The following is a 27,809-nucleotide window of genomic DNA, read 5'->3' as shown; positions in this document are numbered from 1 at the left end:
TATATATCTATATATATATATATGTCTATACATATATATATGTATATATATATATATATACTATATATATATATATTTATATATATATATTATATATATATATATTATATATATATATATATTATATATATATATATATATATATATATATATATATATATATACATATACATATATAATAATAATAATAATAATAAACCTTCTGAGGAGCATTACCCTGTGCCACTGATTGGCAATTAGTAGACTTTATTTTGAAGAAAAAACTAAATATTGCACCTCATCTCGTTCACTTTACTGAAACTAACAGGATTGCTCAGAACTTCCGTTATCTGATGGTGAAGATTGAGATCGATACTTCGAAAAGTCTTGATTTAGATAATTCTTGTACATTCTCCTCGCCTGTCCGAGAACTTTGTGAACATTGTGCTTTCGAACCATCTTGTCAAAGTGCATAGCGAGTTCATTGTGATCTAGGTTATTCTGCATGATGTGTTCTCTGTGTTGCAAGAGAAGCGTAAGACACAAGAACATGAGGAAGGGGTTTCCGCCTCCAAACTCTTCCGGAGGCGGTAAAGAAGATACGCGCAGGGTTCCGTCACTGCTTACCGTCACCTGCCAGCCTCCTGTCTCCGTCACCTCCTCACATGAATTCACCATCACTGTGGGACTGGGCACATCGTTACCACTACCCTTCTTGACTTTTTCGTCCTCCTTTATGCCTCCTAATTCGATCTCTGAATGTTTCTCCTCTTGACAAACAATCTGAAGGTCTTGGTCAACATCTGGCGACAAGGTAGCAACAGGATTCTCCCAGACGTCCACCTCTCCCCCGTCTGAGTACAAGGGGAAGCCCATGTCAGTGTCGGAGTCGGAGAAGCATCGCCTCGGCTTAGGGTTGGAAATGTTGAGATGTTCCTTGCACTCACTCTTACTCTTCATCTTGCATGGAGAGTTCTTCATCCTCGCTGGCGAAGACGGATTACTATCTGAATCGGAGTCCCTTTTTGTCAAGCGATGGAACTCGTTCAGGTTTCTAATTTTCTTGATATTTTTACTGGGGCTGTCCTCAGGACTCACACTCCCTTCTTCTTTGATCTTCTCCACATTCTTCCCTCCTTCTCCACTTGCCATCCGACTCCGTATTCTAGAGGAATCGATAGGTTGTGACCATGTCCTACTCAACTTCTTGGTAACGCCCGACACAACGCCTTCCTCACTCACTACACTTCTGCAGTCACTATCCATGCTAGCAGCTCTCCGACTGAGCATGGCCGCTAAACACTCAGCACTACGATTCGATATACTTGAACGCTTTCGCCTAAGAGCACACACATTGTCATAGTGATTTATTCGGGGCGTTGGTGGTGGAACTGGTGCCTTTTCAACTTGAACAGGATTGAACATTTTCTGCAGAGAGAAAAAAAAATCATCTTAAATGCAGAATTATATTTCTTTACAGCTAAGATCTTAGCACTAATCCATGTAATTCACCCAGTAAAAAATAAAATAAAATAAAAATAACACTTTTTTTTCCCCTTAATTGATATTCATAAAGAAATTGTCTGTAAGACGACGAATTCAGGATGAAAGATAGAGCACTGTACAAAAATGGCTTCTTTTAAGAATTACATACATATACCGAAGGCTTTTTCCCCCTTACAAGGGAGGTAGCCAAAAAACAAAGGCATAGAAACCACTCCCACCCATTTCATCCCCTACATACTCCACTCCCCTCTACCTTCTTCCCTCCCTCTTATCTTGGCACCTCCTGGATGATGGGTCATCCCTTCATCTTATCCATTGCCCTGGGTCAGAAGCAGTGTCTCAAGACAGCACATCCACAGCAAGGCCGCTTCATTAAATCAGTGATCCCCCTGTCCCCTCATGACATATTATACCAAAACTCATTTCCTTATTTACAAACCCATACCCTTGCTGTGGATGTGCAGTGTCTTGTGACACTGCCTCTGACCCAGGGCAGTGGACAAGATGCAGGAATGACCCGTCATCCAGGAGGTGCCAAGATAAGAGGGAGGGTGGAGGGGAGTGGAGTGTATTAGGGATGGAGTGGGTTCGAATGGTTTTTATGCCTTTTTCTTTTTGGCTACCTCCCTTGTAAGGGGGTAAAAGCCTTAAGTATATGTATGTATGTACAAACCCATAATGGTGTTCCCCTCCTAATCCTCTCAATTAATATCCTCCTATACACCTTATCAACTATACTCAACAAATGGATCCCTCATCTCCCTTTGACCATAAGATAATCTATAAAGACTGTCATCACACTGATGGAGTTCTGCAAGAGAAACAAAGAAGAAAAATAAAATATATGTAGCTTAGCAACCACTGACCTCAAAAAGCGGTAAACTCTCCTTGGGAGCATCAGGAGGCAAGGAGCTCCATAACACTTCCAACATGTGCAGCGCTTCATCAAATGCAAATTCTCTCTTCAGTTCCAGCAGAAGCCATCGATAACAAAACAGCAAATCATCAGCCTGAAATCCAAGAAACACATGATACAAGCATAATGAGTGGTTTTCCATAGAAAGATGTCCCCCACAATTGAGAAGGGAGGCAATCAATATTAATGTCAATAAGTACCGAGTATAATTAAATATATTCCACGCACAATTCTATTTTGTATGCAAGACAAACTGTGAGAAAGCAGACAAAAATGCATAACGAAAATGCATGAGATTTGCAACCCAATGACTGTACTCAAGCTGTGATTAAACCAAATCTATATTCACAGGGCTACAAAGCCCTCCGTGAGGGGCACCATCCTAGCCTTCCGATAGGGGGGAGTTTGTGATGTTAAACCATATCATCATCATCATCATATATTCACAAATAGGCAGAGATGGGTGCATTCCTTGGTGTGTTCCTCAGTGTCCTGACTATATGTGTCAGTCAGGACACTGAGGGATTCACCTAGGAATGCACCCAGCTTTGTGAACAGGCCCTGGCCTTGCACATTTCACCCAATTTCCACCAAAATAATGTGACTTTAACCATGCCAACAAAACCCAAAGCACCCAATGGGTTACAAAATTTCTTTATACAGTAAAAGCTCTTTTATCCGTTATCCTCGTATCCGGCTCCTTCTTATAACCAGCATATTATTCACGAGGAAATAACAATTTTGTATAAAAATGTAAAAATTCGAAAAAATAAAATTTAAAATTCCCGCGCCACTCCCGCCGCCGCCAGAGGTAGCGCGCATCTTTCCCGCCATCTCCCACAAATCCCGCCGCTCCGTCAGGCCCAGTGCCCACTGTAATAAGACGCCTGATGTTAAGCGTGCGACTGTCTATTAGCAACTCTCTCAACACACAAACACATACCGACAGCAAAGGAAGGCAGTGATGGCTGAGTTGAAGGATATGCGTGGTAGTGCTAAGCTTAGCGTCACTGATGAAGCTCTTCAGGAGTGGATGGAGGTCGACAATGACGAAGCTATCAGCCCCACACTAACTGACGATGAAATCATTCAAGCAGTGATTGAGGAGAAGCATGGTAAGGAAACAGAGGCTGATAGTGAAGAGAAAGATGACCCAGAGCCAAGAGTAACGTGGAAGGATGCCGCTAAAGGATTGGCAACATTTATCAAGTTTGCGGAGCAGTGCACCTACATGGGGACTCACGACATGATGTCTCTTCACTGTCTTCAAAATGAATTTTTAATGCAGAGAGACAAACATTCTAAACAAAGAGACATACGTGATTTCATGAAAATAAATAAAGATGAATAAATATGAATATACTGATAAATAAATAAACAACAAAAGTGAAGCCATTGAATGAATTTTATTTACGTATTCTATGAATAAAGGCAATAAATGTATTTCTTTAATATTCCTTCTCGTAACCGGGATTTCCCCTTTCCGGCACGTCTTTGGTCCCACTCGTGCCGGTTAAAAGAGCTTATACTGTATTTCATTCCTGTGATTGCTATATTCTATACACATTCTTATCAATCGACCATATTAAATTGAGAACCACACAGGCATTCTAAGAGTGCAAGTACTGAATCTTCAGTATGGTTATGCCTTTACATATTTTTTCTGGCTAATGGTAATAGAGGTGAGTATACACACCTGATGTGCCTGCAGATACGTAAAGAACTCAATGTCGTAGTAGAGTAAAGCTTCCGTCAAATGCTGGAACTTGAGCGTCATTGCGTCTCCGTCTATGTGGAAGTTTGTGTGCACCCGCATCATCAATGCACAAAAGCATACATACGCCTGGGCTTCATCTCGCATGGTTACGAGCAGAGGGGAAGCCAGATCGCTCATACCTTGGCAGTAACCGACTGAAGGATGATTTAGAGCATAACTGAAAGGAGAATAAAAATAAAAAATGTACATACACATACATATACCAAGGCTTTTTCCCCCTTACAAGGGAGGTAATCAAAAAGAAAAAGGCATAAAACCATTCCCACCCATTCCATCCCTAAATACACTCCACCCTCCCTCTTACCTTAGCACCTCCTGGATGACGGGTCATCCCTGCACCTTATCCACTGCCCTGGGTCAGAGGCAGTGTTGCAAGACACAGCACATCCACAGCAAGGCCGCTTCATTAAATCGGCGACCCCCCCCCCTCTCCGTCCCCCCCATGCAGAAAAGGAGATAAAAATAAAAATGTGATCTTAATTAAATTGTTGCCTGAAGGTCCTTCTGCAGAGGACCCATGGAACCACAGCATCAGGGAGTAGCCACCAAATTGGCCCATAAATTTGCTCTAAGAAGAACTCTGGACATCATCTGTGTTGTGTTAATATGAGGCACACAAATCTCAACATAAATACTAATTCTAAGATCAACAAATACAATACTAAAACAGGTATCCCATGAATTAAACCCAGAAAAGGAACCACTTCAATGACACGCAAGAATCACACTTGCTCACCTATGCTCAGGGGACCACCCAGCACTAAAGACAATATCAACACAGAATGGGCATGGCAACAGGTTCCATACATCTTGGATACAGTCACAACACAAGACAATGAACATACATATACCAAGGCTTTTTCCCCCTTACAAGGGGGGTAGCCAAAAAGAAAAAGGCATAAAATCATTCCCACCCATTCCATCCCTGAATACACTCCACACCCCTCCACCCTCCCTCTAATCTTAGCACCTCCTGAATGACGGATCATCCCTGCACCTTGTCCACTGCCCTGGGTCAGAAGCAGTGTCGCAAGACACAGCACATCCACAGCAAGGCCGCTTCATTAAATCGGTGACTCCCACTCTCCATCCCCCCATTGCATAAAATGAGAGGACGGGGAGAAATCCCTTCGGGCTACGTCAAATTTTGCTCACACATACTACCTCACCCCCCATCCACCCACCCATTCCACCTCATGCAATCACATCATCATCCATATACAACCATTCTCCATTCACCCCTGAACATAGCATTTCATAATGCTGAACACTCATCCATTTCAGTCAATATTACAAAGTCACAATATTACGGAGCTGCCTAGTGTAGGCCTTATGGTCTCTTGCAGTCTCCTTCATTCTTATGTCTCTTTCCTGAGTGAACTATGGGCCAATCCAGAGGCCATGGCCAGCTTCTTATGAGTGGCAGGCCTCCTGCAAGATCTGAAACAACAGACTGATCAAATTGGTTGAACATCTGAACATAACTATATGTACACACATGTACCACAAGGTCCTTTCCTTCTTATAAAGGGGGTGACTCAGTTAAAGCATGCGCCCAACCTACATCCATCCCACACCCATCTAAAAATGTAATTTTCGCAGGAAAATTAATTTTTCCCTGATACAAACCTGAGGTACTCCTTACCCAAGGATACGCGGCGCGTTTCTACCGCTAACACTGTGTGTGCTTGAAAACACCTCACTCCGAGGGTCTGGGCAACCATTATCCTCAGTAAGGGGCCCTCCTGGGGCAAGGGGGGCCCCCCCTCCCCCCGCAAGGGTAGGAGGGTAGAAGCTCCATTGTCTGAGCCAGGTATGAAATTAGTCACGAGGGTTGACAGGCCAGGGAGAAGGAACTACTAGCGGGGTGGATGAGGAGGGCCATTAGAGGTAAGGAGTACCTCAGGTTTGTATCAGGGAAAAATTAATTTTCCTGCGAAAATTACATTTGTTCCGAAGAATACAAACTCTTCGGTACTCCTTACCCAAGGAGACTTGGACTTAGGGGGGAAGGAAGTATTTGTCTAGCCTGGGAAACCCTCGTAAGGAGAAAATGTAGAGTGCTAAGATCTACGTTGACCAGACCCTTATACATTCCCCGAAACTGTGAAGGGCACCTGGATCTGTTCCCAGAGTGGAGACAGACAGGGCATACTCACTTTGTACCCCTTGTAGGGCTCGAACTGATTCCCTTGGAATGCTTGAGAGCCCTCGGTGAGGTAAGGGAATGTAGGAGTATGAGAAGGACTTGAGATAGGTATCCCCGTGGTTGCCGATCCAGAACTTGGATGAGGCTTCAGGGTTGGCTGTGTGCCATTGGTACGGGGTATGTTATCTCAGGACTTCTTGGGCAGCCACTATGGGGCCTAGAGAGAAGGTCCCTAAGGATTCCCACATGACATCTTTGAGGTAAAAGGAAGTGAACGTAGTCTGGGACTTCCATATACCTGCTTGAAGGACCTGGTTGACTGACCGATTCTTTCGGAAGACTAGGGAGGGTCCTATTGCCCTGAGGTCATGAGCTTTTGCTCCAGGGTAATCCGTGGGGCTCGAGGCGTAGGCCCTGCGGATGACTTCCTTGATCCAGTAAGAAATGGAAGTCTTAGTGACGGGCTTGGGTGTACCCCTGGTAGAGACGAACAGTCTTGGCAAGTCTGGTCTAAGATGCTTCGTCCTCTTGAGGTAGGTCCGGATAGCACGTACCGGGCATAGGACCATTTCTGCATGTTCGCCCCCTACAAAGTCGTCCAAGGAAGGAATACTAAAGGACCAGAATCTAGGGTCGGCTTTGGCCGGATCCTGGTTTTTGGCAATGAATTGGGGCAGAAAAGTGAAGGAGACCTCTTGCCATCCTTTCGAGTGGGCGACTCGATAAGAGATGGCATGCAACTCCCCGACCCTCTTGGAAGACGCCAGGGCCAAGAGAAAAACTGTCTTCAAGGTGAGGTCCTTGAAATTAGCATCTCGGAGGGGTTCGTAAGGGGGGCCCCGCAGAGCGTTGAGGACTAATGCCACATCCCATGGAGGAGAAGTGATCTCCCTGGGGGGGCATGATTTTCTGAAATGTCTGAAGAGCATGGAAATTTCTGGAGACAGGGCTAGATCCATGCCCTTCAGAGAAAACACCTGATTAAGAGCTGCCCTATAGCCCTGCACTGCCGAGAGGGAGATCTTCTTGGACTTCCGGAGGAAGTGGAAGAAGGAGGCAATCAGAGGAATGGTGGCTTGCTCTGGGGCTATTGCTCGGGAGTGGCACCATTCTGCAAAAGCATTCCACTTCCCTTGATAAAGGGCAGCTGAGGAAGAGCGAATAGGGGAGGACATGTCTTCTGCCACTTCTTTGGGGAAACCCTTCTCTAGGAGGATCCGGACCATAGTCTGAACGCGTGAAGTGCCAGGGCTGACGGGTTCTTGTGCCAGGCCCCGTTGACTGGTTGATGTAGAAGGTCGGGTCTTCCCTGAAGGGCCAGGGGCTCCTCCACTGCTAGCTCGAGGGCGTCTGGAAACCATGGGGCTTCCGGCCACCAGGGAGCGATCAAAGTCATCCGAAGGTTGGATGCATTTCGTACTCTCTGGAGCACCTTTTGGAGCAAGGGAAACGGTGGGAAAGCGTAGGTGTCGAGGTTGTCCCAGCTTTGCAGAAGAGCATCCTCTCCCGCTGCCAGCGGATCCGGGAGAGGGCTGAAATACACCGGGAGCTGGTGGTTCCATCTGGTGGCGAAAAGGTCCACCAGAGGGGAGCCCCATTTGTTGATGAGGAAGGTCGCCACTTCCGGATGGAGGGACCACTCCGTGCTGATTACCTGACTCCTGCTGAGGTGGTCCGCCCAGACATTCTTTTTCCCTGGGATGTAGCGAGCTCTGAGTGTCACTTGGAGGTTCTCGGCTAATAGGAGGATCTCCATAGTGAGATGGCAGAGGTCCTGGGAGACTGTGCCCCCCTGCTTGTTCAGGTAGGCTACTACCGAGGAATTGTCCGACATGATGCCCACAACTTTCCCCGAGATTTGACCCGAGAAGTGACGGAGAGCCAGCAGTACCGCTTTCAATTCTAGCCAGTTGATATGGGCTGTCCGCTCGACCGTGGACCAGGAACCGCTGACGTGATCGTCGTTGAGGTGGGCCCCCCAGCCCTCCTTGGAGGCATCGGAGAAGAGGAGGACTTCGGGGGGAGATGGGCCGAGGGGCATCCCCACGAGCAGGTTGCACGGGTCCTTCCACCAGAGAAGAGAATGCTTGACCTCTCCGGTAAGGGTGATGTGTTGACGGGTGTCTCCCCTTAGCGGGGACCACTGGGACTTGAGGAGCCACTGTAGGGGTCGCATTCTCAGTCTGCTCCTGGGTATTAACCTCTCGACGGAGGCCATGTGGCCCAGGAGGACTTGGCACTGTTTGGCCGTGAGGAACCCGGTCGATAGTGCCTGCACGACGAGGGAAGAGAGATTCTGGATTCGCTTCTCTACTGGGAATGCCTGCATGAGGGAAGAGTCCAGAACCATACCCAGGTACGTGACTCTCTGTCTTGGAATGAAATCTGACTTCGTCCGGTTGACCGTGGAGCCCAATTTGCGGATGAAAGCTAGGACTATCCCCAGGTGGTCGCGGCATAGCTGGGCGGAGTGTGCCAGGATCAGCCAATCGTCCAGGTAACGGAGTAGGCGAATCCCTCTGGAGTGGGACCACGCTGAGACGAGTTTGAACACTCTGGTGAAGACTTGGGGTGCTGTGGAGAGGCCGAAGCATAGGCAGGTGAATTGAAAAGTGGTCCCCTTGTGGACGAAGCGGAGGAATTTTCGGGATGAGGGATGGACAGGTATTTGGAAATAGGCGTCCTGGAGGTCCAGGGACACCATGAAGTCCCCTTCCCTGATAGACGCCCTCACGGCCTCTGGGGTGTCCATCCGGAACTTCGTCAGGGAAAGGAACTTGTTGAGAGGAGACAGATCGATGACAGGTCTCCACCCCCCTGTAGCCTTTGGTACTAGGAATAGCCTCGAGTAGAACCCCGGGTCCGGAGTTGAGACTTCCTCGAGTGCTCCTTTCTGGAGCAGAGTGGAGATTTCCTCCACTAGGGCCCGCCCGCGATCCGAGTCCGGATGGTAGTTGCTGACTTGGATGGGATAGGGGGAGAGGCTGGGGATGGTGTGAAAAGGAAGACGATAGCCTGCCTTGATAACCTGGATGGTCCAGTCCGCCGCCCCGGCAGCCTCCCATTCTCTCCAGTAGAGAGAGAGGCAACCTCCTATCCTGTGCGGGAGGGCAGGCGAGTTCCTAGAATTTCCTGCGTTGGGGTCCAGAGCCTCTATGATGTTTGCGCCCCTGTTCTCTATTGGGGAAGGGGCGGGGCTTTCCTGTCTGGGCTTTGGACTTCGAATGGGGAGGGGGCCCGTCTTCCCGCTTAGGGAGACGAAAAGGCTGCCTCTGCGTCTGAAAGGACCGAGGGGTCGATGGGGGGGTGGTCCTTGGCCTCGAGCTAGAGACGGCTGTTCTCTCGATGGCTCTGTTGTGTAGCAACTGGTTGGTGCTAGTGATTGCCGAGTCCACCACATCCGGGGGAATCAGCGTGTGGGTGAGCAGGGGGGCCCTCCTCAAAGGAGCATAAATCTCCCTGAGGAGGGGGTCACTGGGGTCCCCGAGGATGGTGTCTCTCCTGCGGGACTCGAAGTTGGCCCAGGACGTTGAGAGACAGGAAGCCTGATGCTTCAGGGCTCTGCTCGCGCTTGCCAAAAAAGCCTGGAGGTCGCATTCTTCCTGGGGTTGTAGTTCGGGTAAGAACTCCCTCGCCGAGGCAAGGAGGCGTTCTAGCCAGGAGTTCACCGCCAGGGACAGAGCCAGTGAATGAATGTGGTCGCTGACTTCCCTGCCGGAGAGGAGGACGTTTCGTCTGCGCAGCGACTCGGCGTCCGCCTTAACCAGCTCTGGTAACCTCGCCGGGATCGAGGCTGGTCTGAGGGTTGACCCCGATGGGGTGTAGAAGCGCTTCTGGTGTTCCAATGGGACCGGATGCCAACGCGCCCTCTCGGTCGTCCTTGTTGCGAGAGCGTCGGAGGCCTGGGCCATGGCCCTCGCCGTCTGCGTACTCCATGGAAGGTGGAGGGGAGTAGGCTGGGCTTTGTGAGAGTTGGCCGCCATGAAGATGTCAGACTCGAATGTGGCTTCCTCTTCTTTCGGGGGGCCCAGTCGATTCGCCCTCCGAACCCTCGCGAGGACGTCCGAGAAGGAAGGTGGGACCACCATCGAGGATTCCGACTGGGAAACGGGAGGGGAAAGGGAGCGTGACCCCCCCCCCTACGGCGCTGTGGACATCGTCGTCGGCGTAGGAGGGGTCGGCACGGGCAGAGAGGAACCGCACGCTACCATCCTCGTCACTGATGGGTTCAGGGGGGGCTGAGCAAGTGGAAGCTGGTCGAGGGGGGCCCTTGGGGGCGGAGACTCCTCACGAGCTTCCGTGCGGTGCACGAACCGCGCTTGAGAAGCGCGGAAAAATTCCCGTTGGGCCTCCATCTGTTCCTTCAACGTAGTGACGAGTGAACAGAGAGTGGGGAGGAGGTCCGGGGAATGTCCTCTTGGAGGGTCCCGCCTGGGTGCGGATGGTCCGGGAGACGCCAGGGGGAGACTGCCTCCTCCGGACGAAGCTGAGTCACCTACGACGAACGCGCGTGTGGGTACACCTCGGGCTTCCTGCCCACCGGGCATAGAAAGGGTTCCGGTGATGACCCGGCTCGTCTGACGAGAGGTGGAAGGGGTGGGACTGGGGGTCACCCGAGAAGGAGAAGAGGCTGACGCGCTCCGAATCTCCGAACTCGGTTCCTTTGTCCGTGGGGGGGTGGAGCTGCCGGGGAGTATCGCGGAGCCAGTGGACGCAACCGGGAAAAAGCTCGTACCCGGGGGGTAGTTCGCGGGGGCCAATGGCGCGTGCCCGTCGAAACTAGCCCCCCTTTTAGCAGGAACAGGAGACAATTTAGCCTGAGACTGACTCGGGGCGGCTATTGTGCAACCTTTCCGTTTACTACGCTTAGGAGGGGGGAGACAACTGCCCGCGTCCTCCGCCGACGTAGCATGCCTTCTCTTTGTGTCGGGTGAGGGGGGAAGCCATCTTCCTGGCCCGCGTATCTTGACCCGTGGCTGCACCTTCCGGTGAGCATGAAAATACGCGGACCACTGCTTATCACCCCATTGAGCGCACGTAGTACACGGGGATGAAGGGGAACATGCCAGATTCCGACAATGGATACACCAAGAGTGTGGGTCCACAGTTGTCGGTGGGAGAAGAGCCCGGCAGCGAAATTCACCACGGGCGAAGGCACACATGCTATCGCGAACAACAACACTAGGATCAGATTCCATACTTACAGAGAAGCGGAGAATACCCGGTGGAGATTAAAGAGAGGGATAAAGGGGACTCAAGCGCTTCCAAGCAGGGGGAAGGCGGCGATGCAGGACGTTCCACACAAAGGACGCCGTTGGAAGGGTGTAGAAGGCCGATGCCGATTGCGTTCGAGATAATCGAACGATCCAAGCAGGGGGAAGGCGGCGATGCAGGACGTTCCACACAAAGGACGCCGTTGGAAGGGTGTAGAAGGCCGATGCCGATTGCGTTCGAGATAATCGAACGATGCGGGATTGGCGCAGGAAATTAATTTCCTGATACAAGCACGGAACTGTGAGAGATGTTGACTCGATCGCTACCGCTTAGACAATGGAGCTTCTACCCTCCTACCCTTGCGGGGGGAGGGGGGGCCCCCCTTGCCCCAGGAGGGCCCCTTACTGAGGATAATGGTTGCCCAGACCCTCGGAGTGAGGTGTTTTCAAGCACACACAGTGTTAGCGTTAGAAACGCGCCGCGTATCATTGGGTAAGGAGTACCGAAGAGTTTGTATTCTTCGGAACAAACTCGTTTACTCTCCTTCCCACCTTAGCTTCTTGCAGATAGAAGGCCAGCCCTATTCCCCATCACACTGCTCAGATCAGACACAATGCAGATAGACACCTCCATAGCATGGCCCAACAGTTACATACATACATATACCAAAAGCTTTTTTTCCCCTTATAAGGGAGGTAGCCAAAAAACAAAGGCATAAAAACCACTCCCACCCATTCCATCTCCATCACACTCCACTCCCCTCCACCCTCTTCCCTCCCTCCCATCTTGGCACCTCCTGGATAATGGGTCATCCCTGCATCTTGTCCACCACCCTGGGTCAGAAGCAGTGTTGCAAGACAGCACATCCCCAGCAAGGCCACTTCATTAAATCTGTGACCACCCCCTCTCCATCCCCTAATGCAGAAAAAGAAGACGGGGAGAAATCCCATCAGGCTGCGTCAAATGTTTCTCACACATACTCCCTCATCCCCCACCCATTCCACCTCATGCATCACACAGTATAAACTGATTTACCTCTACCACTTAATCACATGTGACCTCACCCTCACCCACTCGAGAAACATACAGAGCAGACAAGAAGAAATCCCTTTCAGCCACATCATTTCCTCGTCCATTTGCAATTGCTCTCCATTCATATCTATCTTTGGCCCTCTCCTTTCTTTGCTTGACAGGCATTCCTCTCACACCCAATGACCCTGCTCTCCATCCATCCACCTCATTTTTGGTCTTCCCCTCAAATTTTTTCTATCCATTTCTCCTTTCCACATTTTTTTTTACTGAACTTTCTTCATTCTTTCCATTTGCCCAAACCATCTCAATATTCTTTGATCCACCTTATCTGCCAGCTTTCTTTCCACATAAAATAAAACTTTAAAAACAATGACTCAAAAGACTTGATCTATCATCATTGTGATGACCAGGTCCTGAACAATCCAATAACACCAAAAAGGTTTTTACTCAATGTTACCGAGGGCCCTGTCTGGATTTTGTTTCAACATACACATCAAGCAACTCTATTCAAACTGGGTGAAACAGCAACACTGAATGGATAAAACAAACTTTGGATGTTAATTATACACTGATCATTCCATACTCACGTGGTTAAGATATTGTAGAGAGCTTTAACATTTTCATTGTCATCTGGCCCACTGAAAAGTGGATGATGTCTGTCCGTCCTTAGTACATCTTTCCGTACCATATTCGTGATATATCGAACCTCTTCACTTAACTGTTGGAAATGAAAATAAAGCAATTGTATTACAAACAGGTATGAGCAAATTCAAACATTGCCTAACAATGGTCCTCAATCCCTTCCATAGACCTCTCTGGAAAGCAATTTTGGACAGATGTCTGCCATGTATTAGCAAAGGGACTTTTTTTATGTCACCCGATGAAGGTAGTAGATAGAGGGGAGCAGTTGCTAGTTGTCACCCCTCCCTGTGTTTAGATTTAGGTGGAAGAAAGGTAGATGAAGTTACAAAAGAGCAGAGCTGGGTATGTTACTTGGTGTGTTCTTTAGCTTGGCCATGGTTAACGTTCCTAAACTATTAAAGCAACATAGGTGCTGGGATAGTATGTGGCCTACTTTTGGATGTGATATGGTTTAACGTCACAAACTCCCCCCTATCAGAAGGCTAGGATGGTGGCGCTCACAGAGGACTTTGTAGCGTGGGATTTAATGAACCATGACCTTGGTTCAACTTCGCTGGTGGCAGGATTTGAACCGCCATCCCCTCGACCTAGCCGCAAGTAACGACGCCCTAACCCACTCAGCCAGTGAGCTTCCAAAGTAGTTTAGGATGTGGCCAACAAAATTTTTATTTGGTATAGTATGCGGCCTACTCGACTTTTATTTTGGTATGAATGTGTCTCTTAAGCTTTAATAGTTTGGGAGCGGAGCACTAACCGTGGCCAAATTAAAGTGGAACGTACCTAGGAATGTGGCCAGCCCTGCAAAAGACCCAATGTCATACCTCTAAATGGAGTGAGGAAGCCGACAGTCTTTGAAGATGGGCAGTGGATTTGGGGGGTGGGGGGGGGGGTTGATGACCCTGACGTCTTTCTTGCAAGTCTATCTACATACCAAGAGCTTTTTCCCCCTTATAAGGGAGATAGCCAAGTCAAAGACATGTACCTACTCTCATCAATTCCACTCCCATCCACCACTCTTTCCCCCCATCTCATTTTAGCTCCTCGTGGATGATGGGTCATCCCTGTATCCCACCCACTGCCCTGGGTCATGCAAGTGATGATGATGATATAGTTTAACATCAAACACCCCCCTATCGGGAGGCTAGGACGGTGCCCCTCACAGAGGGCTTTGTAGTGTGGAATTTAATAAACCATGCCCTTGGTTCAACTTCGCCGGTGGCAGGATTCAAACTGCCCTCACCTCGACCTTTGCCGCAAGTAACAACGCCCTAACCAACTCGGCCAGCGAGCTTCCAGGGTCATGAAAGTACTCATGCAAATATACAACACAGTTGTGACATAGTGTCAGGACTCACGTCATTTCATGTGTTTTCAAGGGAGCTACAGCCTTCATATCCCTAACAAACCCAGCATGGGTAATACTGGATGTATTGATTGATACTGTTACGGTGAGACCTCTTATTAACGGACGTTAATTAGCTGTGTCTGCGGTGTTTTTGCTGTGTTTTTTGGTGGCATAGTGATTGCACAGCACTAAAAAACAGCACCAAAAACACCGAAAACACAGCAAAAACACAGATAATTAATGTCCGTTAATGAGAAGTCTCACTGTATTTATATTTGCAGTTCTCCTATTCTACTGCCACAAGCCACTGCAGTCCTCAGCCTCTCCTTCCACTGCCATCAAACTCATCCCTTTGGCTCATGTCTCCTTAACCACTTCAGTATGATGATGCCTACGGAGGCATCATGACGCGCAAGTGGGTATGAGAGGATCCTGGCATCGCCATCTTGATATATATTTTTTTTAGTTGTACATGAGTTACCCTCAGATTTTGTGAACTGGTTTGATCACATTTTCTGTGTTTATTATTACTCAGAGAAAAAGAGAATGAGTAATACAGCAGTGACATTATATTTCACAATGTGAGTAGTGTGATTTAAATCATATATGGCAGCTGATGCTGTACACGAGAATTTGTGTCATACTGAAGTGGTTAAATGGTGTAAATGTCGTACTTTGTTTCTTCCCTAAATATACTGCCAGTTCATCTCCAGTGCACCCCTCCCATAGAATATTTTTTCCTCTACACATTCCTTATCACCCACACACATCTTTGTGTCTTTAACCCCATGATCCAAAGCTCGTATGGGTGTACATATATATATACCAAGGGCTTTTTCCCCCTTAGAAGGGAGGTAGCCAAAGTCAAAGGCATAAATCCACTCCCACTCATTTCATTCCCACATATTCCACTCCCAATCCCCACCCCTCCCTCCCTCTTATCTTGGCTCCTCCTGAATGACGGGTCATCCCTGCATCTCGCCCACTGCCCTGGGTCAGAAGCAATGCAGCAAGACACAGCACATCCACAGCAGGGCTATTTCATTTGGGTGTATTTACACTATATCCACCTTTTCTTTGGTCTATCTCCTGCTTTCACTTCCACCATCTATTCTTGAATCCTTCAACAACGTTGACTACCATCCATTCTCATCACATGACCTAACCTGTTCTACTTTTTCTCTGAATCCAGTCTGTACCTGAGCCCAATTATGAATCTTGTCATTTCTTGGAAAGAGGAAGAGGTAACCCTTCATCCATGAGGGGCTAAGATGAAAGGGAAGCAAAAGAGGTGGATGGGAGTGGAATAGGAGAGTGACTTTGTCTTAGCTATCTCCCTTATAAGGGGGTTGGAGCCCTTGGTGTATAGATAAAGTCGTTCCTTGGAACGAGTGACAGGTACCTCCAAGTAACGGTCCTGTACAATAGACATCAGAGAGAATCATCTCCCTACCAGGGCTGGGCTAGTTATCACCAGACAGGCAGTGCTTTACTGAAAAATCTGGGGTACATTTCCGTCAATGCGTTACCAAATTCAATTTCCTTAGAGCAATATACATATATATATATATATATATATATATATATATATAATACATATATATATATATATATATACATACATATACACATACACAGTAATGTGGACCACTCTAAGGAAATTAAAATCGGTAATGCATTGACAGAAATGCATCCCAGATTTTTCGCTAAAGCACTACCTGTTCAGCGCTAACTAGCCCAGCTCTGCATCCTACTGCCTGTCTTCAAGACCAGTCAACCTCCTCACCTCTATATGGAGGTGCAGCCCCAAGAGGCTGACACTTGATCTCTGGATTAGGCCCCAAGATCCTTTTCTATAAATTTCAGCAGTATAACCTCCAAATTTTCACAAAAGAGGAGCTGATAACAAGTGGCATGGAACATAGGTAACCATGAGGAGTTAAGGTGAGACGGAGGAAAGGGTGGTGGAGGGGAGTAGAATGGGTAGGAGTAGATATATGCCTCTGACCAGGCGCGGATACAAGGGGGGGGGTCCCCCCCTCCCCCCCAAATGCCCCGAGTATGAAGAACAATGGTAAGGGTCCATTACCATTGTTCACTCATCTCAAGTTTGATTCTCCTTGGATGAACACTCTTATTGCGAATTTATGATTTGAATTATATTTGTGAATTATATATGATTTTACGTACAATTATGAGCAAAACAGACTTAGGTTTCTGGACCAATCTCCAGGCCAACAGCATTATTCTTAGGGTTAAAATATTGGCATGTTTCAAGTATCGGGTATCGGTTCGGGCCCCCCCCAAATAACATTCCTGGATCTGCACCTGCCTTTGACTTAGCTATCTCCCTTATAAGGGGGAAAGAGCTCTTGGTATATATATATATATATATATATATATATATATATATATATATAGATAGTGGGACAGAAACATACACAAATATTACAAATACACAACAACTTGTACAAAACCTTTTCACAATCCTCAATGTGTTGTAGCCAGGTCGCTCTAAGTTGGTAGTATTCTTCTGTTTTCTTCTTTATGTAATCCATACGCTCTCGACCAGTGAAGCCTTCCGGGTAGACATTAAGGAGATGCTTCCACATCACCTTCCTAAAAAGTAAAAGTAAACAATTTGATTTCTTCAACCTAATAAGACAATAATGCATACATGTATTTTATGGTAGGTGTTGTGAGGTTGGATATTTTAAGAAAAGTGGAGGTGAGACAGAGAGCTAGGGTGGGAAATGAGCTGTCAGAAATGGTAGATGATAGAATGAGATGGTCTGGGCATATGAAAAGAATGAGTGAAGAAATACATTATACCAAAGGCTTTTTCCCCTTACATGGGGGGTAGTCAAAAAGAAAAAGGCATAGAAACCACACCCACCTATTCCATTTCCTATATATTCCACTCCCCTCAACCCTCCTTCTTATCTTGGCACCTCCTTTCAATACTTTCTTCACTCTTAAAAAAAGAGTGAAGAAACAGTAGCAAAAAATTATTGAAAGCAGGTCAATCAATCAAGCTGTTGCCCCTGATCTCTTGCAGAGGACCCATTGCCTCCAGGAAGCCATAAGTCACTTAAGAGAGAAGATATTGATTTGTTGTCTGTAGATAGTCAGTGTGGGGCATTGTACTATGAGGAGTTCTGTGTCTTCTGTGTAGTGGTTGTATCTCGGACAGTCTGAATCTGTGACCAGGTCTACTCTGTGTTGGTACTGCCTCAATGACAGATGGTGACATGAACACAGGCATGCTAGAGTGCTGCTTAGGGATTGTGCGAGGGTTTTCACTGTGGGACTTAAATCTGGGGGTTCTTGCTGGAGTACTGAGTTTGGTAGTCTTTCTTGAAGGGCTTGTTTAATCATCTGGGTGTAAATGTGTTTCTGTGTGGACATTTTGTGTGCTTTGGGTGGCAAGTTGTAGATGTTTGAACAGTATGCTGCTGGTGTACTCTTTTGTTGTGTTCTGGGCAGCAAAAGGAATAAAATCAGTGATGGGATTCAGCTGGTTCTTATAAATCTGTTCTTGGAATTTCATGAGCACCGTGAACCGGTTATTAAAAAATTAGCTTATACATCCTTAGTATCTGTATGCTACTGGCCTAGTGAGACAGCCTGTTAAATTTTTTGAATCCCACAACTGAATAAAAGTGGTATACAATACACATAAATCATGTAATAATGGCAAGATTTGGATATGGGAGGTATTACTGTATACACACATACAGCACATTTATGCACACAAAATATATAATCCTGTATAAAAAAAAAAAAAAAAAAAAAAAAAAACATATATCAAAGGCTTTTACCCCCTTACAAGGGAGGTAGCCAAAAAACAAAGGCATAAAATCCACTCCCACCCATTCCATCCCCACATACTCCAACTCCACTCCCATCCATCCTCCTCCCTCCATCCAGGGGTGTCTATGCATAAAAGCTTACCTTAAAGAAGGTTCAACTCCTCCTAGGTATACACAAAGTCGTAATTCCTTGGGATGAACTACTTGTCCAACGGGGTCAAGAAGTTTGTGGAATTCAGAGTCGCTCAACGGTGCCCTCAGTGGTCGACTGAAGTCTTCATTTGTCTCCTCCATCCAGTTAAAGGCTTTCTGCACAATTGACAATGTCTTCTCCATCTGCCGATTTAGAAACATTATAAGTTTCAGAATCTTTTTTCGAAGGACATAAATAAATTTTACAACAATAAAGTACGAAAAAATACCAAGGAGATGCAAACAGCGGCAGGGCTACTGGTCCTTACGGGGTTCCTTGCCAATTGAAAGGGGATGTAAACAATGGAAAAAGTTAAGAACCACCGACTTAATTCAAGTGCATGAGCTCACGATGCTCAGAAATAAGTTACCTTGGGATGGGACTCTATATTTTCATCTGGGTGTTTTTTAAAAGTGTCAACTGTATCTGAACTCACAACAAGAACAGGTAGTTTGTTCCAAACATATACAATTAGGAAAAAAAATTTTTTTTGATTCATTGATGTTTGTTCACTTATAGACTATTTTGTAACCATTATTTCTTGTGATGTTACTATGGTCCACATCATCAAAAAACAAAGGTATAAATTCCACCCCCATCCATTCCATCGCCAACATACTCCACTCCCATCCACCCAATCTTGGCACCTCCTGGATGATGAGTCATCCCTGCATCTTACCCACTGCCCTGGGTTAGAAGCAGTGTTGCAAGACACAGTACATCCACAGCAAGGCCGCTTCATTAAATAGTCATTAAATTGGTGACCCCCCTCTCTGTCCCCTCATGCAGAAAAGTATAAGACAGGGAGAAATCCCTCTAGGCTGCATCAATTTATTTCTCACACATACTCCCTCACCCTCCATCCCTTACCCACTCCCCATTATGCATCACAGCATCATCCATACACAACCCTTCTCCATTCACCCCTATCTTCTGTCCTCTCCCATCCTTTCTCAACAGCTATTCCCCTCTTTCCCAATGCCCCTTTCACCCCATCCATGCATTTCATCAAAGTAAAGGCATCATCTATGTAAAGAGATTAAATAGTACATGTAAAAACATTGCTCCTTGAAGGACTTCATTGTACAAAAGAGTACAAAGGCCTTAATTCCCCTAAGATGAGGGGTAGCTGTGTCAAAACATACCTATATATTTTTTTATTTGCCAACTTTATACAGAAGAGAAAGAAAAAGAGAGAGAGTAGTGAGAGTAGTGAGAGAGAGAGAGAAAGACATTCCTAGTCCATTCATTCTGCTCCTTTTAACTATCTGATGACTTACAGGGAATACAGTGGCAGTATTCTAAAGAGATATTTAAGAAAGGTAGCAGGAAAGAAGGATAGTAAATCTATGAGTGATCTGCAATCCTCTTTGAGTAGGGATTACTCTCCATTCATAAAAGAATGCTGTGTGATGACATTACACAATCCCACTCCAGAAGGGAGGCCAGGATCAAGGCTGAAAGGATTATAACTGAAACAACCCTAACCTAACCTAACTTCATTGATCCAGTTATTGCTATTTTCATCTCATACATTCTATTCTTAAAAAATATAAATATAATAATAATAATAAATAAATGAATAAATAAAATAATAAAATAAACAAATAAATAAATACATGCATATACCAAGGTCTTTTTTCTCTTTACAAGGAAGGTAGCCAAAGTCAAAGGCATAAATGAATAAAATAATATTAGAATGTATGGGGTGAAAATAGCAGTGAGTGGATCAATGAGATTAGGTTAGGTTTCCTTCGAGTCTAAAGCCTGCCTTTTGACTTTGGCTACCTCCCTGGTATGGAAGAAACAGCACTTGGTATGTATATATATACACACACATTCTATTCTTATGATTAACAAATGATGTTACTTATACATAAATATACCAAAAAGTCTTTTCCCCCATATCAGCAGGGTAGCCAAGTCAAAGTATACACCTGCCCTACACACATCCAAAAACCCATTTGTTGTCCCTCTCATCTTAGCACTTCATGGACGAAAGGTCATTCTGGTCTCCCACCTGCTCGGGTCAAAGAGAATGCAGTGAGACAGCACTTCTACAGCAGGGCCTGACACTAGTTTATGCCCAACACTTCCTTACATGGTAACCCAAACCCCTATCATCTCTTTGAGATCTTTAACTACTTTGATACGATGACGCCTACATAGGCGTCATGAGGCATGAGGATGCCAGCGACAGCATCTTGATTATATATATTTTTGTAGTTGTACATGAGTTATCCCCAGATTCTGTGAACACATTTGATCATGTTTTCTGCGTTTAATATTACATCATACATACATATACCAAGGCTTTTTCCCCCTTACAAGGGAGGTAGCCGAAAACGAAAAGGCATAAAATCATTCCCACCCATTCCATCCCTGAATACACTCCACACCCCCTCCACCCTCCCTCTTATCTTAGCACCTCCTGGATGACGGGTCATCCCTGCACCTTGTCCACTGCCCTGGGTCAGAAGCAGTGTCACAAGACACAGCACATCCACAGCAAGGCCGCTTCATTAAATCGGCGACCCCCCCATGCATAAAAGGAGAAGACGGGGAGAAATCCCTTCGGGCTGCGTCAAATTTTGCTCTCACATACTACCTCACCCCCCATCCCCCCACCCATTCCACCTCATGCATCACATCATCATCCATACACAACCATTCTCCATTCACCCGTCTTCTGTCCTCTCCCGTCCTTCCTCAACAGACATTACCCTCTTCCCCAAAGCCCCCTTCACCCCATCCATCCACCTCATCCTAGGACGTCCCCTCATGTTCACTCCCTCCACATCTGCCTTCCATACCTCTTTTACTAGTCTTTCTTCACTCATTCTTTCCATGTGTCCAAACCATCCTCCTAATACTCTTTCATCAACCCTATCTTCCAACTCCCTTTCCACCCCCATCTGGGGTATTGGCTGCTTGTTATTGTGGCAAAGTAGCATGCAGTTGATACTTTAGGGTCTATATGGGGCACCCCTACGGACCAGAGCCACACATCATTTTGTCTATGATAGAGGAAACTCTTCATAGAGAAATGATGACAGTTTTATACTATGACTGTCCCTCCGTTATGCTGTTCCCCAACCCTTTGCTGCTGTCCTGTACCATTTCTCTGAGTATTCATTTTCTGCTGTGGGGGAATTCCCTGTGGTGGGGGAAAAAAATACTGCCACCAAGTATTTCCACTTGGATCGTAAGAGGCGAGAAGAAAGGGACGAGGAGTGGGACTAGGCATCCTTCTCCTTGTAGCCCCACAGGGGACATTCCTAAACGAAAAAGTAAAAAAAAAAAAAAGTGTTTATTATTACTCAGAGTACAAGAGAATGAGTAATACAGCAGTGACTTTATATTCTATGATGTGAGCAGTGTGATGCAAATTACATATGGCAGCCAATGCTGGCTGTGAGAAGTTGAGTTGTACTGAAGTGGTTAAAAAAACAGATGAGGAGAACCATTTGTAATCAACCGCAGTTATAGAGATGAATAAGCCTCAAGAATAAGGAAAATCACAAAACAAAATACGAACTCACCTTCTCCTTGAAGATTCCAGGAAGTTTGGCAGAGTAGTGGTTTTTGGGTAAATCAGGTAGAGTAAGCTTTGGGATGTCAATGTTGGGTACCACATCCCAGGTGCCATTGTTCTGGACAATGTCAACCTTGACAAGCAAGTAGGGGTCAGAGGCCCTGACAAAAAAGAACAGGACATTATAAAAAAAAAAAAAAAATATATATATATATATATATATATATTAAAAAAAAAATATATATATATATATATATATATTATATATATATATACTTTTATGTGATCAGTGCTCTACTGAAAACAGATATGAACACATCTCTTTCATGATGGATGAATATATCATACACAACCTAATTCTAGTTATGTATCATAACATCTAAGCTCACCTTCCATCTACTTCTTACATTACTGCTTGGGCCAAAAGCAGTGGAGTAAGGCACAACTCTTCCACAGCAAGGCCCAAAAACTAAAGCTGATTCACCCACAAGGGTTTACCAACTGGTAACCAGTCCAACTCCTCATTCTCTCTTATGAGTCAGAAAGACGAGAAGAACATCCCTCAAGGCTATATCATCCCTTCATCCTTATAAAATCCCCTTCCGCATGTTCCTATCTCCTGTTCTTCCCTAGTCAACAGACATTACACACGCATCTAACGCAATGCTCTTTTCACCTCATCCATCTTAAAGATTAAATTTCCTACACTGGTTGCTACATATAGCTGTGTAATGGACCCCTTACTAATCTTTTTGTCTGATACTTACTTTAGGAAAGCCACGTCCAAGTCAAAGTCTGAAAGCAGTGGCAGCCAACATGCCTCAGGCATACGCTCATCCCTGGCCAAATAACAGGTCTGAAACTCCCTGAAATGGCCAATAACACTTTTAATGCACATACTAGAAGCCAGAGCTGAAATAACATAAGAAAGGTAACAAGGTGTGGCATTTAATATCTATCTATATTCATATACCAAGGGCCTCTTCCTCCTTTATAAAGGATTAAAAAGGAAGAGCATCCTGACAGGAGACCTTTTGGTCCATAATTAGGTCAGATGTGGAAGAAGAAGAAAAAAAAGTAAATAAACAAAATGAATAATAAATAAATGAGATATGAGGGAGGTAGCCAGCCAAGGGATGCACCCACTCCCACACATTCCACTCCCATCTACCACCTACTGCTTCCCTTCCACCTTAGCTCCTCATGGATGAAGGGTCATCCCTGTACCCCGCCCACTGCCTGGGTTAGAATTAATGCAGCAAGAGACAGTACATCCACAGCAGGGCTGCTTCATTTACACAGCGACCCTCTCTCCTCGTTTAATACAGATGCATAACATATTCAGTTGTTGTCAAAAGTCTTAATAATTGTGCAAAAGAGGGTTTCTCTCAGCTGGTGGCAGCTAGGCCTTTGGTATATACTGTAGACAGAGATAATTTTAATGTGTACATGGTGTGTGTGTTTTGAATTGGCCACCCCCCTTTTAAGAGGGAAAGGGCCTTTCCTACGTATGTAATTTGTACAACATAATGAAAGGTTAATTGAAGCTGATTTACTAAAAATCTTAACCCTTTTGCTACACAGGAGCTTTCTTTTAGCTGAATAAAACAACTTGCTGACAAGACATGATTAGTCATAAAATGCAATGACAGGGCTAATTCATGTTATGGCTTTTGCTTGCTGAGATGGCAAGGGTGACTGAATAGATCTTATCTGTTCACAATGTGTGTGCTGACTCACCCAACCACTCATGAGTAGGAATGTGCCTTCAGTGTGTATGCATACATGCCTTCAGTGTGTATACATACATACATACATATGTACATACATACACCAGTCATGAATACTACTGTAAGAGTGGGCAACATATATACAATTAGTTACAGTGATTTATGTATTTTTCTATATAAAAATAACTCAATATAATATAAACCATGTATAGAATAATATTTCAAATTATTAGCAAATAGTGACTGATCCACACCAACAGACAAAATTGGCACCATTTCACACAGCTGGACCACTGATAGGCAATGTGCCTAACAAGTTTGGTGTGGTGAGAATAGGAAACCATGAAATGGCTATAAGATTTAACTACGACTGTACAGTATGTTAGCATTACAATCAATATTTTATCTTATCACATAGACAAAGTCACAACACTCAGAGAGTAAGAGGATGATTGCAAACACAATGGAGTATCTTGGAGTACTGGTTACAGATAACTTGTCATCCAACAAACATATCAGCAAGATTGTGGACAATTAATTAATATGCTGTCCCCAGATCTGCCTTACTGAGGACCCACATCTCCTAGGTAACCAGTAACAGTCACTAGACTAGCCCATAAGTTGCCCCTGGGCTTCTGCAAGAGAGATCTGGGGTAACAAATGGACTGAGTGATTAATCACTCAAGGAAAAAATATTGTGTTGTTATCTGGGTAGGACTAGGGTGGGGCAGTGAAAATTGAGGTGTTTGGTGTCTTATATGTGATGTTTGCCTCTATCAATTTACACTTTAAGAGGTCATACTGAAAGGATGTGAAAAAATACAGTTTTCCATATAGTTGTATAAATATGTGGAATAGCTTAGGTGATATAGCCCAAGCTCAAACAATACACATGTTCAAATCTTAACATGACAACTGGAAATCAAAGATGCAGATTAAGTTGGAACCATACATGAATTTGAGTCTAGGTATGTTAGAAAATCAGAAAAGATGAGACAGGATCCAGTGAACATTGCTCCTTTACTGTATACTATTAGGTAAATACTAGCTAGAAGACATAGAATCAGCCCCACACTCACAAAAGAAGCACAACAGTCCAACACTTCTTCCTAGAGAAGTCTCTACAGACAATGACACCAATTGGAGGAGGACTGTCAGTTGCCAGTGTTGGAAGATTCCAGTCAGTAGAAGGCAACAACTGACTGAGTGAATGATGTCATTCATTTCATTACCCTGTTGCAAGCATTTACCAACACTATCCACCATGGTTTTTTCTAGTTTTCTAGTGTGCAAAGAGATGGTTTTATGTCAATCATCTATCTATATACCAAGGGCTTCTTCTCTCTTATAAAGGAGGTAGCTAAGTCAAGGCATGCACCCACTAAAACAATCTAGCTACATACCAAAGCTTTTTCCTATCTTACAAGGGGGGGGGGGGGGTAGCCAAGTCAAAAGGCACATACCCACTCCCACCCATTCCACCCCCATCCACCACCCTTTCCTCCCTCTTAACTTAGCTCCTCATGGATAATGGGTTGTCCCTGTATCCTGCCCACTGCCCTGGGTCAGAAGCAATGCAGCAAGACATGATCAATGTCAATCATTATGTACATAAAAATAGACCTGGAGCCTTGGATGGCAAAAGAGTCAAATTTTCACTTTACATGCGAGCTCAAAACCTCAAGACAGACACAAAAAATGGGCGCTGGTAAAAATACATATATAACATATTTCTGTGTTGATGTAATTAAACTCTGAATACTTGTATATGTAGTTCAGTACTGTCCAAGAATTAAAGCAAAACTTTATACACGAGTTTGTGATATGCATGCTTACAGACCAACAGCTGTTGGCTATTACAATGCATTTTGTTTAAGAACCTCCTCTACTACAACTTATAAAGACTGACATACATACCCTCTCAGGTCAAAAGCACGTGTGATGAGGTTGCTCAGAACTTCGAAGGTGGTCAATTCAGGATCGACACTGAATCGACAGCATTGCGAGTCCACTTCACTGGTACTGTGCTGCAAGAGATTCATCCCATTATTAGCTATTCCTTTATATATATATATATATATATATATATATATATATATATATATATATATATATATATATATATATATATATATATACACTGAAACATTCTGCAAGTTGAAATGGGTGGAAGAAGAAAGACTGGAGTCTAAATCCGAGTTTTATTCTTAACTAATTTTGCTATGAGCTTTTTCAAAAGCTTGTAGTGAAACTAGTCAAGAATAAAATTTGGATTAAGCCTCCAGTCTTTCCTCTTCCCACCAATTATATATATATATATGTATATATATAAGAAAAAGAAGAAGAAAAAAATCATCCTGACGTAGTTTCCTTAAAAAATAAATTACCCCTTAGAGGATAATGACTGTGAAAGCTATATGCAACAGGAAAGAAATGTACCAATTTGTATAAAGTTTGCTTCTGTAATTATATTACTTCTAATACAAAACATTTCTGAAGAGTTCACACGTATTTCCTTATTATTCAATCCTAAGTTACTCCAGAAATCCTATACTTACTAAATACTAAAAATATAAATAATTAAATTAAATAAAATTAATAATTTCACAATGCAGCAAGTATTACATGACATGGTTGCAGGATGATTTGTCCCCTAACAAGTATCTCAATAAGACTGGGAAGATCACCTATGGTCTGTCGAGGAATATAAAGGTAATGAAAAAACATAATGTATGGCCTATGTTTCTTGTCAATTTTCCACCAGCAACATCTCTAACACCAATGATATTATCATCTACATTTCTAGCTGAAAAAAAAAGACCCATTGTCATTCTGATCTAGCTAAACATTTCAAGAAATGGAAAAAATATTGTCCAGTCACAACCAGGAGATGCTATTACTAAAGATTAACAGATACACTATATTCCCTGCACATCAAACATAGCAGACCGATGTAAAATCACCATATGGTGAAAAAGGCATCATTCTACGAATAATTACAACATTTCTTGTTAAGATAATTTTGTAGAATCGAGTAGGGGTTGTGTCATAATTGGTAACGCAAGAGATGTTACTAAAATCTTCGAGTAAATGCTTATTAGGGAATTAGATACTGACACTACTATTGATTAATTAAATATTCAGAAAAACAATAAGAAACCAATTGATTTAAATTATTCATAACTGGATGGGAAAAAATTAAATGGTATTAATGACAAATAGAAAGCAATTTCTCTTCTGGCTTTTGAATGATAAAGATCATCAGTGTAAGTGAAAATGGCAAAATAAATTCTGATTCTATCCATGAAGAATAGAAATGAAAAATAAATGTTGAATACACCACTTGCTAAAGAGAATAAGACGAATAATTTCTGATATCACAGTCCAGCTGTGAGAATCAGAATGCCTACAATGTTCAAGGACTTCAAAATCACTCTACTATCATTTCAATTAACCATTTTCCATAATTCGTCAATATCACACAATATTTCCTATCAACATACTAATACATGAGAGGAAATGTATAATCTGTAATTTTTGTAATAAAACATGATCGTTTTAGTTAAATTCCCCCTCTCGAAAACACAGTAATGGAACTTTTGATTGTGAACAAAACCGTGAAGCCATAATTGATTGAACATACATAGGTATGGCTTTCTTACCTGTATTACTTTGATTCTTACTGCATCCCTGGATGGGGTTTCAGAGGGAGGACTGGCCATCATCTTCCAAATACATATATTTGGAGACCCAACTGCACAAACAGCTGACAGGTCGTCAAGCTGTCAGCAACGACGATGTTTACATTGGCAATATTGGATGATTTCTGGATGAGCAATGAGCAACGACCGATTTGTGAGTCACCTTGTTATTATTATTTTCACTAATATCACTTCAACTACAAACATGAACTCAACTACTATCAACTAATCGTATTTTTGCTCTTAAGAAAACAATTGAGGTTGCGATCATCAACACT

General features: G+C 44.4%; 1 protein-coding gene across 2 annotated transcripts; it reads right to left on the bottom strand.

Moving 5' to 3' along the window:
• Positions 1 to 203: 203 nt before the first annotated feature.
• On the bottom strand, positions 204 to 27,809 carry LOC143019623 (TBC1 domain family member 25). Of its 2 annotated transcripts, XM_076175427.1 has the most exons (10): positions 27,493 to 27,809; positions 25,748 to 25,857; positions 22,868 to 22,966; positions 22,108 to 22,261; positions 18,515 to 18,708; positions 17,038 to 17,179; positions 13,161 to 13,291; positions 4,098 to 4,335; positions 2,352 to 2,495; positions 204 to 1,407 (listed from the first exon to the last, which is right to left on the bottom strand). In XM_076175427.1, exons 1-10 carry the CDS (start codon positions 27,553 to 27,555, stop codon positions 301 to 303), a joined length of 2,382 nt encoding a protein of 793 aa, XP_076031542.1. In that variant the 5' UTR covers positions 27,556 to 27,809; the 3' UTR covers positions 204 to 300. The 2 variants fall into 2 exon arrangements, with proteins under 2 accessions (XP_076031542.1, XP_076031543.1); XM_076175428.1 differs by lacking the exons at positions 22,108 to 22,261; positions 22,868 to 22,966; positions 25,748 to 25,857; positions 27,493 to 27,809 and adding an exon at positions 21,683 to 21,820.

The sequence above is a fragment of the Oratosquilla oratoria genome, chromosome 37 (genome assembly GCF_046742065.1).
Source record: "Oratosquilla oratoria isolate Oo_2021 chromosome 37, ASM4674206v1, whole genome shotgun sequence".
NCBI lineage: Eukaryota > Metazoa > Arthropoda > Malacostraca > Stomatopoda > Squillidae > Oratosquilla > Oratosquilla oratoria.
The sequence above is the reverse complement of the archived record's forward strand: the minus strand, read 5'-3'. Positions and strand labels throughout refer to the sequence as shown.